Below are 15,661 nucleotides of genomic sequence, written 5' to 3' on the forward strand. Positions count from 1 at the left end.
TTTCCGATGACAAGTAAACGCAACAACGCAAGTCTCGCGTGAGGACAATGTTGCGTTTGCTTCCCGTAGAAAATTAGAAAGTGACAGTTCCTCTTAAAGTGCCAACCTCGGATATTTGATGTCTGCTCTGTAACAGACAGTACACAGAACTGGCCATACTGAATATGAACGTTTTGCGACTGTTCGTCTGTGGTAGCCGTGTGATGGATTTGCGACAGACTTCAGAGTCGAACGGCACAGATTTAAACTAAACGCTGCAGCTTCATAGGCTCACTTTAAAAGTGTCTTGGTTGCCTGCTGTGGCTCTCCTGTGACTCTAATCTATAATGGCGTCATCTGCTGTTACTAACACGACAGCGGGAGCCTTTTTAAAAACTCCCGCTCGGGTTTAAGAAGACACGCAGCGTCAGTTTTACGACAGAGAGGCGCAGACACGGATATTATTCGGGAGGAGAATATTACAATGAAACACACCAGGGCCATTTATAAGATTATTAACGGCAGAACCTGAAAAAAAGCACACACACATTTGTTTGTTTGTATGTGTCCAATTAAGCGCCACTTTAGCTGTCGGGTGGCTGCTGCTGCACCGTGGACAGCAGTACCAGCAACAACCAGGCCTGATAGGCTGAGCCCATCAGCCATGGAGAGGTGCAGCAGGAGTGGCCGCAGTCCCAACGGCACTGTGGGGACGTTAACGTGGTAATAAAAGGAGATTCACTGATCCCAGTAAAGGGTCACAGGCCTCCCGTGTTGTATTGAAGCCCAGCAGGAGGAAGTGTGTTTCGGGTTCTTGTGGCGTCTCTGCAGGTATGTACGTCTTTTCTCAGTACACAGCGATTATGAGCTTCTCCGTGTCTGAGCCTACATGCCACAGCTGATGATGTGACAGGACCATAAATAACACGCGCGTTTAAGCACATAGGACAGAGGGCTCGGGATAGGAAATGATGTTTGGTGTGCTTCCACACAGCCCACGGTCAGGTGTCACACATTCTAGTTTATGCAGTGGGATCATTTGTAATAATGCACCTGTCCTCTGGGTAAATCCTCCACTCCACCCGTGTCTCACTCAGTCCTTAACTGACGAGCTGGCCCTTACTGATTCTTCCTCAGCCTCTTCTCCTTAGCTGCCAGTGGAGACAACGTTAGAGATGCAAGGCTGAGATTGTTTGGACACGTGCAGAGAGGATACGTGACAGCTGCCAGGCAGGAGGGACAGAGGAAGACCTCTGAAAGTTCGGATGTAGTGAAGGAGGGCATGTGGAGAGTTTGTGCGTCAGAGGAGGAGGAGGAGGAGGAGGATGGGATCAATCGAAAGGAGGCAGCAGAATCTGGAAAGATCAACATAAAGCTGATAATTACACGAAAGACCAAATCGTGTAGCAGAATTCTGATTCAGAAGAGCGCTTTGTGTTGCAGACCATTTGGAGAATGAGCACTAAGAACAGAAGGGGGCAGTATTGCAACTGTAAAGGATGCAAACTGTTGGAAAACTCCAAAGAGGAAGCAGTTTAGCGTAAAGTTCGCAGCAGCTGTAGCAGTGCTTATTTTTGTGGCTGTGGACGAATGGGAGCTCAGGGGCATAAAGGCAGCAGGACCGAGGAGGTGGTATAAACTATCTGCACATTGCACCAGTGTAAATCAGTCCAGCACGATGGCGTTAGGCGCACTCGGTTGACTCGATGTGTCGATTCTGCGTTTACGTGTGAATGCAGCCTGAGCACGTGCTGAGCCCGGACAGCTAGCTTAAGCAGCGCGTGCGCGCAAGAGCTATAACGAGCCGCTCGCGTCGCTGTTAAGCAACCGACGTTATCACAGCCGTCGGTCACCATTCAGTCAGACCATAATTAACCCGTGATGTAAAGGGTCAGAGGTAGGAGTGTGTGAGTGCCGTGCTGCCTGCTATAGTGGTAAGTCCGAAACAGCTGTTATATGCGGGATGTGGAAAAGTTTCGTGGAGAACATTTAGCTAAAGTTGTGCTTTAACACGTTTTCTCATGCAGGCAACATTAAATCTGAACACACCGCCGTATCTGTTCTTCTTCCCAGTGTAAGTTACAGTCATGGTGAACCAGGTTCAGCGAGGGGATGGCACCTGCCAGTGCAAGAGCGACTCCAGCGGGGCCAGCAACAGTGGCGGGGACAGCTCCAAGGAGAGCTCCCGGTGCTCCACGCCGGTGCTGGATGCGTACCGGTCGGACAGATTGCGGGACAAGATGCGCAGAAGGATGGAGTCCGGAGACCGCTGGTTCTCGTTGGAGTTCTTCCCTCCACGCACAGCCAGTGGGGCTGTTAACCTCATATCACGGTATGTGAACTTAAACGGGACGCATCAAGAATGAGACGTCCCTGGGTTAACAGCGACCGCTGGTGGGGCTGTTGGTGGTGCAGATGGGAACTGAAGAGGGACAAGGAAAGGCAGGAGTGTGCTAGTAGGGCTATGTATAGCAACAGGAGAGATGATAGTGTGTGTGTGTAGGGGGGGGATCCAGTAGAAGTGACAGACTCTGGCAGTAACATATCCCGAAAAGTCATGATGGCGGTCAGTCCTGCTTTTATTTATTTATTTATTTATTTTAACTCATGTTTTGGTCCACAGGCAGCATCCACTATCTCAGGATGTTTATTCTAATGCTTATAAAATTGACCGATTTCGCGATTGGGACCTTTTCACGCCTTCTTTAACTTAATCACAAAAATCCTTTTTATGAGCAAAATCAACAGAAGGTTGCAATTTGACAGCTGTTCTGTTATGAAGTATGTGATCTCTCTGATATGTATCCAGGGAACTCTAAGACACAAAACAGTGTTCTTCACTGTCTGGAGCACATCCAGTTCTTGGTAGACTAATAAACCCAACACGCAGACCAACATAGACTAATTAACAATCCACCAAAAAAGTACAAACATTGATATGAATTTTCCACAGCAGACGTCCTCAAATGTGTGACAATAAAAGCTTCATGAAACATAACACTGTACACACTATGATCTTATCTGCAAAACTGAAAACACCTTACTGAGCCCATCTGGGAAAACGTGTCCCGGTTTGGCTCCCAGCCCTCAAGTCCAGATTGTAGTTGTTATGTATGTGTTCATCTTTACTACCTCACTCCCACCCCTGGTTTGAGTGTGCCTTTGTGTTTTTTCTACAGGTTTGACCGTATGGGCTCTGGTGGGCCCCTGTTCATCGACATTACCTGGCACCCAGCAGGCGACCCGGGTTCAGACAAGGAAACTTCATCCATGATGATTGCTAGCACAGCTGTCAACTATTGTGGCCTGGAGAGCATCCTCCACCTAACCTGCTGCAATCAAAGCAAAGAGAAAATCACTGGCTACTTGGCAAAAGCAAAGCACCTGGGCCTGAAGAATATCATGGCACTAAGAGGAGGTAATGCTGATGGTAGCCATACCAGCACTCTTCTGTTTAACACTTACTCTCCAACAGATAAACCGGAGAGCAGCTTGGGGTTAGTATGAGCCAGGGATCAAACCATCAACCTTTCAGTCATTAGATGATCCGCTGTACTTCCTGGGCTGCAGCAGCTCAGCAGCCATAAAGGTTGATGGGGCATTGTCATCCTGTGAATGCAATAACTCGAGAACAAGAGGATGTGGGATTTAGAGAGGCGTACCCACTGAAGGGTAGCACTGGCTGTCGAGTATTTTTATCATGTCTTCACACAGCAGCACGCCAACAACACTCGTACTCGTAAATTAAATGCATTATTAATGGAATCATCCATTTTTCTGTACAGCCTGTGATGTACTAAATCTCTCAGGATGTACCATTTATTTAAAAGGGAAAAAAAGAAAAAAAAACTCCTAATAAACTGCAAATGTAAAACCTGATGGAGACATCCTGCTGCAGCGTTTGTGCTCTGAAATATTCCAGATCATTCAGCTTCTGAGACGAGAATTAGAAACACAATGTCAGACCTACTTTTTCCTTTACTTTGGTCTTACTGCAAGCAAGAAAAATATTTGAAAATCAACAAGCAGCATGATTTCGAATGGCTTAAAAAATGTAGTAAAGACAAATGTCAGGTGACGTGAAGTTGCTCGGTGTAACAGTGGACTGTGTTCTCCACACTGGCGTGGGTTACAGTGGACTCTCCAAACACTGATTCTGTTCATCTGGACGTTTTCAGTGGGAGAAACGTTTCATCACTCATCCAGGTGACTTCTTCAGTCTCAGCTGAAGGTTTCCCCAATCTTATAAACAGTACATTTGCATAATGACTAAAACCAGCCCACTGAAGGAACAATGGGCTGTGAGGTCAGTCCCTTAATCATTATTATGCAAATTCTCATGACCATTGATCAACAGCCACTGATCAGTGGTCATGAGTATGATTCACAGAGTTGGTGAATGGCAGCTATCACAGCATTGTAAGATGGTGACAGATGTACCCTTAGACCCCCTCCTCCATTCAGAGATGGTCTTTCCCTTTTCACGTAAATGGCCTCCTTGACTCCGCCCTCAAACCAGCATTCCTCCCTGTCCAGGATGTGTTCATCCTCATCATTGAAAGAGTGTCCTCTGGCCTGTAGGTGTAAATAGACTGCAGAGTCCTGGCCTGATGGTTGCTGATCAATGCTCATGAGAATTTGCATAATTATGATTAAGGAACTGACCTCCCGGCCCATTGTTCCTTCAGTGGTGCTAGTTTCAGTTCAGGCAAATGATCATTATGTTTATAAGGTTGGAAACCTGCAGTCAGCTGAGACTGAAGAAGTCACCTGGATGAGTGACGACACGTTTCTCCCACTGAAAACGTCCAGATGAACAGAATCAACTTTTGGGATTTCTTTACCTGGATGACTGAACATCCATCAAGACATTACAATGGACTGTTAACACAGCGCCGCATGCACGAGCAGTGCTCTGCAGAGGCGGACAGTTTATGTCCTGTTTGTAATGTTCTGTGACACTTTGTTAAAATCATCGGTCACAACCATAAAAGCACTTAAATGCTGCGTTAGCAGGCATGCTACATGCAGCGAGTGATGTCACACGCTACATCTGAATCAGCTGATGGCTGAATGTCAACAATCTGATCGCTGACGGACGAGTTTTTCTTTGGCAATTAAAATCGATGCATTCCCACTGCTAATGCTTCCCAATCTGTGGAGACGTTCCTTCACCGTAACACGTCCTCGATTCAGCTGCACTTTCCCCGATTCATAATAACTAATGGATCTCCCTCTTTGTTTTAATCGGCGCTCAAAGCTCATCTAGTTTGTTGTACAAGGATGCGACCTGTCTCATCCAGCTGTGCATGTTTTTAAACCTTAGGCATGTGCCAAATATCTTCACAGACCCAATAGGAGAAGATTGGGAGAAAGAGGAGGATGGTTTCAACTATGCCATCGACCTTGTCAAACATATCCGCTCAGAGTTTGATGACTACTTTGACATCTGCGTCGCTGGTATGTTCTCACCGTCGAGGTCAGCAGGATGCAGTTTGAGTGGATTGTCGCTAATTTAAATATGTGTGTGTCCAGGCTACCCCACAGGCCACCCTGAAGCAGAGAGCTATGAAGCTGATCTCAGGCACCTGAAGGAGAAAGTGGATGCTGGAGCAGACTTTGTCATCACCCAGCTGTTCTTCAGGCCCGACACTTTCCTCAAGTTCCTGGATGATTGCAGAGCCATTGGCATCACATGTCCCATCTTACCAGGAATCTTCCCCATTCAGGTAACTAAGTTCTTCTAGGAACAGGAATCCTCTTATCTTTATCTTCAAAGCAATTTTCTCCTCTTTGAAGTGATAGTGTTGTGTTCTGTTACTCTTTACACTCCCTGTGATTGTGCTTTCCTCTTTCGTCATCTGAACCATGGAGCAGTCAAAGGGGTAGCTGGTTGCAGTGATACTAAAGAGTGTTAAATGTACTCGTCATGGTCCAGATTTCCCTTTTGCCTTCCACACAGGGAAAGACGACTCGATGGAGCTAATGTTTCAGACAGACATTGTAGCATTAGCAGTCTCACAGTGACAGCAGTGCGTCCTGACCACACGTAAAGCTGCTGGATAACAGTACGTTCTGTTAGAGCTGCACAGGAGTGGATCTCAACTTTCGTGTGTTCATGTTGTTCAGGGTTACCAGTCTCTGCGTCAGCTTGTCAAGCTCTCCAAGCTTGAGGTCCCAGAGGAGATCACCCAAGTCATCGAGCCTATCAAAGACAACGATGCTGCTATCCGTAATTATGGGATACAGCAAGCAGTGGAGATGTGCCGTGTGCTGCTGGATAGTGGCAAGGTGCCAGGTGTCCACTTTTACACGCTGAACCGTGAAGTTGCGACCATGGAGGTGCTTCGACAGCTGGGCCTGTGGATAGAAGACCCCAGGTCAGTCAATCAAACACCAGTGCTTTGAGCAAAAGTGAGATTCAGTCGAGTTTAATAAGAAAATGTAGTTTCGTCAACCATCTCCACACAATATTAACTCCGATTCTAAGTTAGAAATATGAACATGCTGCCAAAAACCACAGAAAAAATAAATGAAAGCATATACAAGGTTGGAGCCGCATGTAGATGGAGCTGGGGCATTGCTTCAGGAATGGAACTAATAAACTGTGCGGGCCATCCAGTGTCGTACTTTGCCTTGAGTGTATCATTACACTGCAGCTCCATCTGAATCTGCACAGGTGCAGTTTCCACGTAAATGAGTTGCGAAGCAGCTCAAAATTCTCTTTTTGTGCTTCAAAGTCACCAAAGCGCCGGGCGTGCGCAGTGCGCTCAGTTTATCAGCAAAGTCCGCTGACTTGGTTCAACATTACTTGGCAACAGGGAAAGTGGGGCAGGTTGCACTGGTGCTTCACTTGAAATGCCTTCACCACATCATACATGTCCATGAACTGACAGATTTCCTTGCTGAGCTCAAAAACTCTATTGAGAACTTTTCCCCAACTCAGCCAACGGACCTCTGTATGATGAGGAATGTCAGCAAACTCTGAATCTATTTCCCACATAAAAGACTGAAATTGACGGTGATTTAAACTTTTAGCTCAGATAAAATTTACGGTTTGCGTTACGGTGATCATTACATGCTCCATTTTTAGGACTTTACCACACAGCCTTTCCTGGTGTGTGATGCAGTATGCTGTTAACTCGCCGATACAGTTCTCCTGCATCTTTACTCGCATCCTGACGACAACACCGGCGCTCGATCTGTTGTTTGTCCCGGGGCAGTTTCATGTCGGTTAGAGCAGGGCGATATGGCCAAAAATATTTATCACGATATATATTTGAAAATTTGCGATAACGATATAACTGACGATATAATTGATGCGTGACAAAATACAACTCCACAACATTACTAGCGCAAAAAGACAACCTTCCATTTATTTTCACTTAAACAAGAAGCTGGTTTTTATGTACATTAAAGCTTTATAAAAATGTAACAGTGCAAATGCAAATTCCTTGCTGAAAGTTTAACCAAAAGGCATTTCCAGTAGAAATGGGCTGACATATCCTGAGCATAACCATGTATAATATCCACTGAAGTTAAAAAGAGGTGCTTTGCAACATTAAACTGTAGTGTGCAGTACGTATTTTTCGGACCATAAGGTGCACGGGATTATAAGGCACATTAAGCGAAACAAAGCAGTCAGATAAATCAAACTTTATTAAACTCATTCTTCTTGCTTCCTCCACCTCTGTACCATTGATTCATTAATGTTGAATTCTCTGGCAGCGGCTCTATTCCCATGTTGTTGCAGTATATTAATGACTAACCTCGTATTGTGGATGGATTATCTCAGTTGTTCTCCTGACTGAAGATTGGTCCTTTTACAGCATCCTGCCATGTGATTGCATTTGTCTCTAACCATGAAGAACCTTCACGTTAACTTTTATAAGTGGAAAAGTGTTAGTGTTCGTCCTCCAGCTTCACTGTTTGTTATGCTAACATAGCTGTGTCGCTAGCGATCACGTAGCACATCATTATATACCAGCTAGCCCAACTTCAGTAACCCTACAAACGTCACTGCTGTTTAGTTTCCTGTCTTCATTTATGTTGGAAGTGATAGCAGAGCTGTACGTTTGATTTTTTTCAGAAATCTCTCAGTCAGAACATGCAATATCATGCTTAGGTAACTAGCGAGCTAACTTCCGCTAGCTTCCTGCTAGCTTCTAACTCCGTTAAATGTAATACATTTTGTTTTCATGGATGCCTGGAAGTTAAACTTCATAGTTACACCTGGTAAAGCAGCAATGCTGATCGTTTTATTAAAGATGAAAGAATTTAGACAGTTTTTAACTCTTAGTGATGCTGCAGTGTTCGTTTGACCTGAAAAAGATGGAGTTTAGGACCCAGATTACTCCCAGATTTAAGGGCATCTTAGTCCGACGGCCGCTTGCATGTTCTGCAAAAAAATGTGCTTTGTGGACAAACACCAAACCAGTTCCACATCACTGAAGTTGCACCATTTTTACAAACCAATTCTGGTTCATCTGTTTCACTCAACAATCAGCCATGTGCGTATGAAAACAAAGGCACTGCGCATGCGCGTTTTACTCATATTCTATCGCGATATTTCATTTTCCTATCGTTGCCTAACATTATACCGGTATTACCGTGAACAGTATAATATGGCCCAGCCCTAATGTCGGTTACACTTTGACATACGTTTCTGCTCAGGCTCACATTTGCCAAAATCTGCGTTTTGTCTGGACACATGACGTCGCACAGCTTCATCATGCAGCTCTTCAGAGTCATAAATGGCCGGGCTGATTTGGCTATCTCCTCTGCTACAATAAAACTTGCTTTCACAACAGCTTCACTTTGTGATTTTTCTCTGGTGAAATGTTAGATTCTTCTTTAGCTCTTCTACCTTCTGTAGTTTCTGCATTTAGGTTTTTCAGCTAATCCTGATGTTTTTTTGTCATAGTGCCGTCTTAAATTAAATTCTTTAATTACAGCATATTAGCTCCACTAATAAGACACACGGGGTTACCAGCAATGTCTGTAAACATATATTCAGCCTCCCACCGGTGCTGAAAGGCTCTGCTTTCAGAATCGACTTTTCGCTTCGCCATTGTGAGTGGCTAGCTTTGTAATAACAGAAGTTTGACTTGATTGACGCAGGAATGTTCCCAGTTAGCCTAGCGTTCGGCAAGGAGGCTGCAGCGCTGCATTATGGGATCTGTAGTTTCTGTGTTATTAGCACCTCATATCACCATGCATAACACTAATAATAAATCTGTATAAAATGATTTCGGCCTGGAGTTTGACACGTGCTTGTAAGGAGTCTGGAATGATGCTGCATTTACTACTTTAAAGACTGGAAATCAAACCCTGACCATGTGGGTATAATGAGAGGATATGGCGATAGACTCCCCAAAGCACATTACTATCTTGCCTTTTCGACTCGCAGCCATACTTCACCTCTGTCAGACAGATCCTCGTCTATGCGATATGACACGTTTGGGCCTGTAATATAATAAATAAATAATAATAATATACTAAAATTAATTTTGTGTCCTGAGAGTTTCCCAAATCGAGTTGGTGTGTTGAGAATTGCCGAGACGGGGTTTGCACCGTGTAAGATGATGTCATCTGTTTAAAGTGATGATTTATGTGAGAGGCCTTCAGTCACGTAAAATGATGATTATGGCATGCTGGGTTCCTCAGTGTTCACCAATTCAATTCAGTTTTATTTATATAGCACCAAATCACAGCAACAGTCGCCTCAAGGCGCTTTATATTGTAAGGTAGACCCTACAATAATACAACAGAGAAAACCCAACAATCATATGACCCCCTATCAGCAAGCACTTTGGCGACAGTGGGACGGAAAAACTCCCTTTTAACAAGAAGAAACCTCTGGCAGAACCAGGCTCAGGGAGGGGCGGCCATCTGCTGTGATTGGTTGGGGTGAGAGAAGGAAGACAGGATAAAGACATGCTGTGGAAGACAGACGGGGATTAATAACAGATATGATTCAGTGCAGAGAGGTCTATTAACACATAGTGAGTGAGAAAGGTGACTGGAAAGGAAACACTCAATGCATCATGGAAATCCCCGGCAGCCTACGTCTATTGCAGCATAACTAAGGGCTGGGCCAGGTGACCCTGAATCCTCCCTATCTATATGCTTTAGCAAAAAGGGAAGTTTTAAGCCTAATCTTGAAAGTAGAGATAGTGTCTGTCTCCTGAATCCAAACTGGAAGCTGGTTCCACAGAAGAGGGGCCTGAAAACTGAAGGCTCTGCCTCCCATTCTACTTTTAAATACTCTAGGAACAACAAGTAGTTCTGCAGAGCGAGAGCGAAGTGCTCTAATAGGGTGATATGGTACTACAAGGTCATTAAGATAAGATGGGGCCTGATTATTTAAGACCTTGTATGTGAGGAGCAGGATTTTGAATTCAATTCTGGATTTAACAGGGAGCCAATGAAGGGAAGCCAATACAGGAGAAATATGCTCTCTCTTTCTAGTCCCTGTCAGGACTCTTGCTGCAGCATTTTGGATTAGCTGAAGGCTTTCAGGGAGTTTTTAGGACTTCCTGATAATAATGAATTACAGTAGTCCAGCCTGGAAGTAATAAATGCATGAACTAGTTTTTCAGCGTCACTCTGAGACAGGATATTTCTAATTTTAGAGATGTTGCGCAAATGGAAGAAAGCAGTCTTACATATTTGTTTAATATGTGCGTTGAAGGACATGTCCTGGTCAAAAATGACTCCAAGGTTCCTCACAGTGTTACTGGAGGCCAAGGTAATGCCATCCAGAGTAAGAATCTGGTTAGATACCATATTTCTAAGATTTTCAGGGCCGAGTACAATAACCTCAGTTTTATCTGAATTAAGAAGCAGAAAGTTAGCGGCCATCCAGGTCTTTATGTCTTTAAGACATTCCTGCAGTTTAACTAATTGGTGTGTGTCATCTGGCTTCATGGACAGATAGAGCTGGGTGTCATCAGCATAGCAGTGAAAATGTATGCTATGTCTTCTGATAGTACTGCCTAAGGGAAGCATGTATATAAACAGAATTGGTCCTAGCACTGAACCCTGTGGAACACCATAATTAACCTCAGTGTGTGAAGAGGACTCTCCATTTACATGAACAAATCTGAGTCTATTAGATAGATATGATACAAACCACTGCAGCGCAGTACCTGTAATACCTACCAGCATGTTCTAATCGCTCTAATAGGATATTATACCAGTCATCTTGGGTGGAATTTGATTCCACAGTGAGATTTGCTCAAGTTGCAGATCTGCCGATGGTTGTATTAACTGTTCAGGAGCTCACTGATGCCTTTTTCAAAGTCTGGGAGGAGATTCCCATAAACATTACTGCCTCACACCAACTTTCGTGACACATGTTGACATGCTAACACTGTGTTGAATCAAACTGTAAGTTCTAACTCCAATTTAGGTGTAATTTTGAATCTGCTTAAAAGGTTGATTATTACATCTCCACTGACAATTTTATTATCATTACATTACAGTGTTACATGAGTAAAGTATTTCAGCTTGAATGCTTCGTTCATCAAGAACTCATGTGTGATCAAAGTAGTGACCAAAGTATTTGCTTCATTTCACTGAGCAGTGTCTTTTGTAGAGCAGGCCTTTATTTCTTTTCCTGCCCTGAGAGAGTGCTGTAGAGGCTGACAGTGTGTTTCTGTGCCAGGCGGCCTCTGCCCTGGGCAGTGAGCGCCCATCCCAAACGGAAGGTAGAAGATGTTCGACCCATCTTCTGGGCTTCCAGGCCTAAGAGCTACATCTACAGAACCCAGGACTGGGACGACTTCCCCAATGGCAGATGGTAGGGTTCATTTATCACGATGTCCTCATTGTTGCATTTCAGACATTAAATGAGGGCTGTTCTTGTTGAATGCCTCAATTTATGCAAATTATTGCATAAGTGTATGTAAGAACTTGCATACGAGTTGTGAGTCGTGCTGTTGTCCACAGGGATCATCCTTCATCTCCAGCCTTTGACTCTGTTAAGTGCATACTGGAGTGACATTAACAGCTGTTCTATGTGATAAGTTTTCTAATGTGTGTTCTTGTAGCTGCAGTTTTTCTTTTTCGGTATTAAACCGGCAAACACACTGATGTCCTCATGACCATTGTATTCACTGTGTGTTAACAAGAAAACTGCCATCACTCTGAGCTGAGTGGACCCTGGCAGACGTGGGAAGTATGATGCAGGTTTTAGGCTCGCTGTTGCTCAAAAGCTCACCATCAGAAGACCCTGTTGCTTGCTTGTTTATGCATTTCTCCTTTAACCTCCTAAGACACAAACGCTTTCATAGCATGCATTTTTAATTTATCTTTGATATTTGGGCTGATTGGGACCTGATGAATGTAAAAACAAAGAGTTAACTTTTTTTAAACCTGATTTTGTTTCTAAGAAATGAGATCCACATATGAGGATACTTGTTTAAAATTTCAATAGAACAGAGGCAGTATAATGTCCTCGTAAGTGGATATCAGGCCCTTGTAGAGCAAAATTTAGTATTTTGGTCTAGACAACCAAAAATGTGATTCCTACATATGTGGACGCCAGGTCCTAGGAGGTTAAATATGTGACTCATTCTTCAGATGGACTGGTTGTTTCCTACTCTGCTCGAGCGCTCACATTGACACTATGAAATGTGCACACGCGTTAAATTGTATTATTATTGTTTCTTGTTTTTTTTTAATCTAATCACTTTCTGGAACCTCGTTCAGCTTTTATTGAACCTTAGCTCAGAGTCTTGTTTTCGTCCTCAGGGGAAATTCCTCGTCTCCAGCTTTTGGGGAGTTGAATGACTATTACCTGTTCTACCTGAAGAGCAAATCATCTAAAGATGCACTGCTGCAAATGTGGGGTGAAGAGCTACAAAATGAGGAGAGCGTCTTCGAAGTCTTTACCTGCTACATTACAGCTCAGCCAAATCGCTGCGGACACAAGGTATCCAGGATGAACCACGGAGCTCGGTCACTCGTAGCTTTCCCAGCCTGTGGCACCACAGATTTCCTATATCTGTCCTTGGTTTAAGTATACAAAGCTGTTGTCTATTGTATGTTCCAGCTAAATTAGATAAGTCAAGTGTGAAAACTAACCTTGTGGTTGGCTGGTGTGCCATTGTTACTCTGTTTAAATGAATCCTGTCCTGAGTGCACTGGAAACACTGACACTCACTCTGAGAACAGGTTTTTGTTTTTAACCATACCCCACGTAGCCACTCGTTCTTCCACAGCAAGTCTTCTGTATATAGCAGCAGTAACAGCAGGCTAAGGCTTTCTCTTCTGCTGTAGGTGATGTGTTTGCCTTGGAATGACGAGCCTCTGGCCCCAGAGACCAACCTTCTGAAGGATGAACTGGAGAAAGTGAACAGGCGAGGAGTCCTCACCATCAATTCTCAGCCCAACATCAATGGCAAACCCTCCACAGACCCCATTGTGGGCTGGGGACCTCCAGGGGGCTATGTCTTCCAGAAGGTACAAACACTAACAGTATTTTCAGTACCTTCAGATGGGATACTCAGTCTGCTATTGTTAATATGGATGTTATTCAACCGACAGGCCTATCTGGAGTTTTTCACCTCCAGTGAAAATGTGACCGCTCTTCTTAAAGTACTGAAGAAGTACGAGCCCCGTGTGAATTATCACATTGTTAATGTGAATGTAAGTTTGTTCACAAAGCATCAGTCACTCCATGGTTGTGTGTGTGTGTAAACATTGGTCATGGTGAACATTTTGCATGCAGGGCCGTAACCTGACCAACGCCCCTGAAATGCAACCAAATGCTGTGACTTGGGGGATCTTCGCCGGAAGGGAGATTGTTCAGCCGACTGTAGTGGACCCAGTTAGTTTCATGTACTGGAAGGTGAGACACTGTCTTCTTTCTGTCCACAGTTTGGGGAATGTTAAACCTTGTGTCGTGTTTTTAAATGACTGAAATATTTAAGGTTTAAAGGGGTAATAATAAAGTATGACTGCGTTTAATGGTAGAGTAGGAGGCGGAGCTCTGGAACCAGCTCCAAGCGGTCGCAGCAGATGGCCCCGCCCCTCCTTGCTGCTGGTACTGCTGGAGGTTTCTTCCTGTTAAAAGGGAGTTTTTCCTTCCCACTGTCACTAGCTGCTCGCTCATACGGGCTTATCTGATTGTTTGTTTTCTCTGTATTTTTGTATAATCTTTAACTTTAAAGACAGAGTGCAGTGTGATGTAAAAGCTCTGGCATGTTGTGTTGACCCAGATGTTCTCATATCTTCTCAGGATGAGGCGTTTGCCTTGTGGATTGAGCAGTGGGGCAAACTCTATGAAGACGAGTCTCCTTCTCGGATGATAATTAAATATATCCATGACAATTACTTCCTCGTCAATTTGGTGGACAATGACTTCCCTCTGGAGAACTGCCTGTGGCAAGTCATCGATGACATGTTTGAGCTGCTCGACGCTCCTCCAGAGCTTCACAGTGAAGAAACTGTCTGAATAAAGTCTTTTTTTTTTTTTTTTAAGAAAAAAAAAGAAAACACTAAGAACAGTTGAGTTTTTTTAAAAAAAAAAATGCCATTAACGTTACAGAGTATGAATATCAAACTGTAAAGATGTTTTTATTGATTTTTCAAACCTTTGAGTGAATAGGAAACAATGATCAATGAAATTGTGCGGTCATGTTGGCTCCTGATGAGTAATGTCACTGTCAGGCAGATTAACCTGTTTTGTTTTTACGTATGTGGAGCTGATCATTTGTTCAAAGGGAAACTTGTGCTAAACAACTAAACCTCCAAACGATGACCTCAGAACATGAATTGTGAACATTTCACTTTTACTCTAACAAAGAGTTCAGATGGCCTACATGTAAGAATGAGCATTAATGTGTTATTATAGGTGAGAACCTAGTGTAGTGATCAAATATATGTAAGATGTGTGCAAATCTTACACCTTATGATGAACTTGATGTCATGACAAGAGTCACACTTAAAGCACCTGCTGCCTTATGTACATGATTAATAATACTTATTAAATACTTTTCCTTCACTTACGTAACTTGTCCAGTAACTGTGTGGGTGGGAGGTATGGAGCTGGGCATCGACGCTGGTCGGTAGTGACAAGTGGCTTTATTAGGTGCTAGTGCTAACGTCAAGTTCAAAGTCCAGGTCATACAGTACATGACACTCCAGCAGCCAAGTGGCATGTGGGGATTTTCCACATATTGAGTAATTCAACGTGTAAATGTACATGTCACAGCTTATTGACCAGATCACCTACATCATGTTGAGCCAAGCAGAAGACACGTTTAAAGTATAGTTTGTATTTCTGCAAAAAATATTAGTAATGGAAGAAGCAATTAAAGTTTAAAATTTCTATCATTTTGCAAAATGTATTTTCCAGTGAGTTTTTTTTTTAATTTTATTTAAAAGTCCAGTTTAAGTTAGTTTTCTGGGTTCTTGTATCTGTATAAGCTTTTATGACATGTTAGAATGGGTGTCAGAATAATCAGCACTAGCTTGCAGTGTAGTTTCTAAATCTACGTTCCATTTTTAGTGATTACTCAAAATCTATTGCAAATATAAATGTTGACTGGTCAGTAACATACAGGCAGTGGCGGTCCTAGCCTGTTTGGCGCCCCGGGCGAACACTCCCTCTGGCGCCCCCCCCCCACACACACACACACACACACACACACACACACACACACACACAACTTAT

At 43.6% G+C, this 15,661-nt stretch overlaps 1 protein-coding gene across 3 annotated transcripts; it reads left to right on the forward strand.

The window, feature by feature from the left end:
- Positions 1–297: 297 nt before the first annotated feature.
- Positions 298–14,481, forward strand: mthfr (methylenetetrahydrofolate reductase (NAD(P)H)). Of its 3 annotated transcripts, none has more exons than XM_085394096.1 (12): positions 298–810; positions 2,053–2,311; positions 3,159–3,397; positions 5,329–5,439; positions 5,515–5,708; positions 6,109–6,359; positions 11,648–11,782; positions 12,736–12,916; positions 13,264–13,446; positions 13,531–13,632; positions 13,715–13,834; positions 14,225–14,481. In XM_085394096.1, exons 2-12 carry the CDS (start codon positions 2,067–2,069, stop codon positions 14,438–14,440), a joined length of 1,977 nt encoding a protein of 658 aa, XP_085250222.1. In that variant the 5' UTR covers positions 298–810; positions 2,053–2,066; the 3' UTR covers positions 14,441–14,481. The 3 variants fall into 3 exon arrangements, with proteins under 3 accessions (XP_085250222.1, XP_085250220.1, XP_085250221.1); XM_085394094.1 differs by lacking the exon at positions 298–810 and adding an exon at positions 1,315–1,913; XM_085394095.1 differs by lacking the exon at positions 298–810 and adding an exon at positions 1,315–1,608.
- Positions 14,482–15,661: the final 1,180 nt, after the last annotated feature.

Source organism: Rhamphochromis longiceps, linkage group LG20 (genome assembly GCF_057381845.1).
Source record: "Rhamphochromis longiceps isolate RC_006_pf linkage group LG20, R_longiceps_female_GT1.1, whole genome shotgun sequence".
Taxonomy (NCBI): domain Eukaryota; kingdom Metazoa; phylum Chordata; class Actinopteri; order Cichliformes; family Cichlidae; genus Rhamphochromis; species Rhamphochromis longiceps.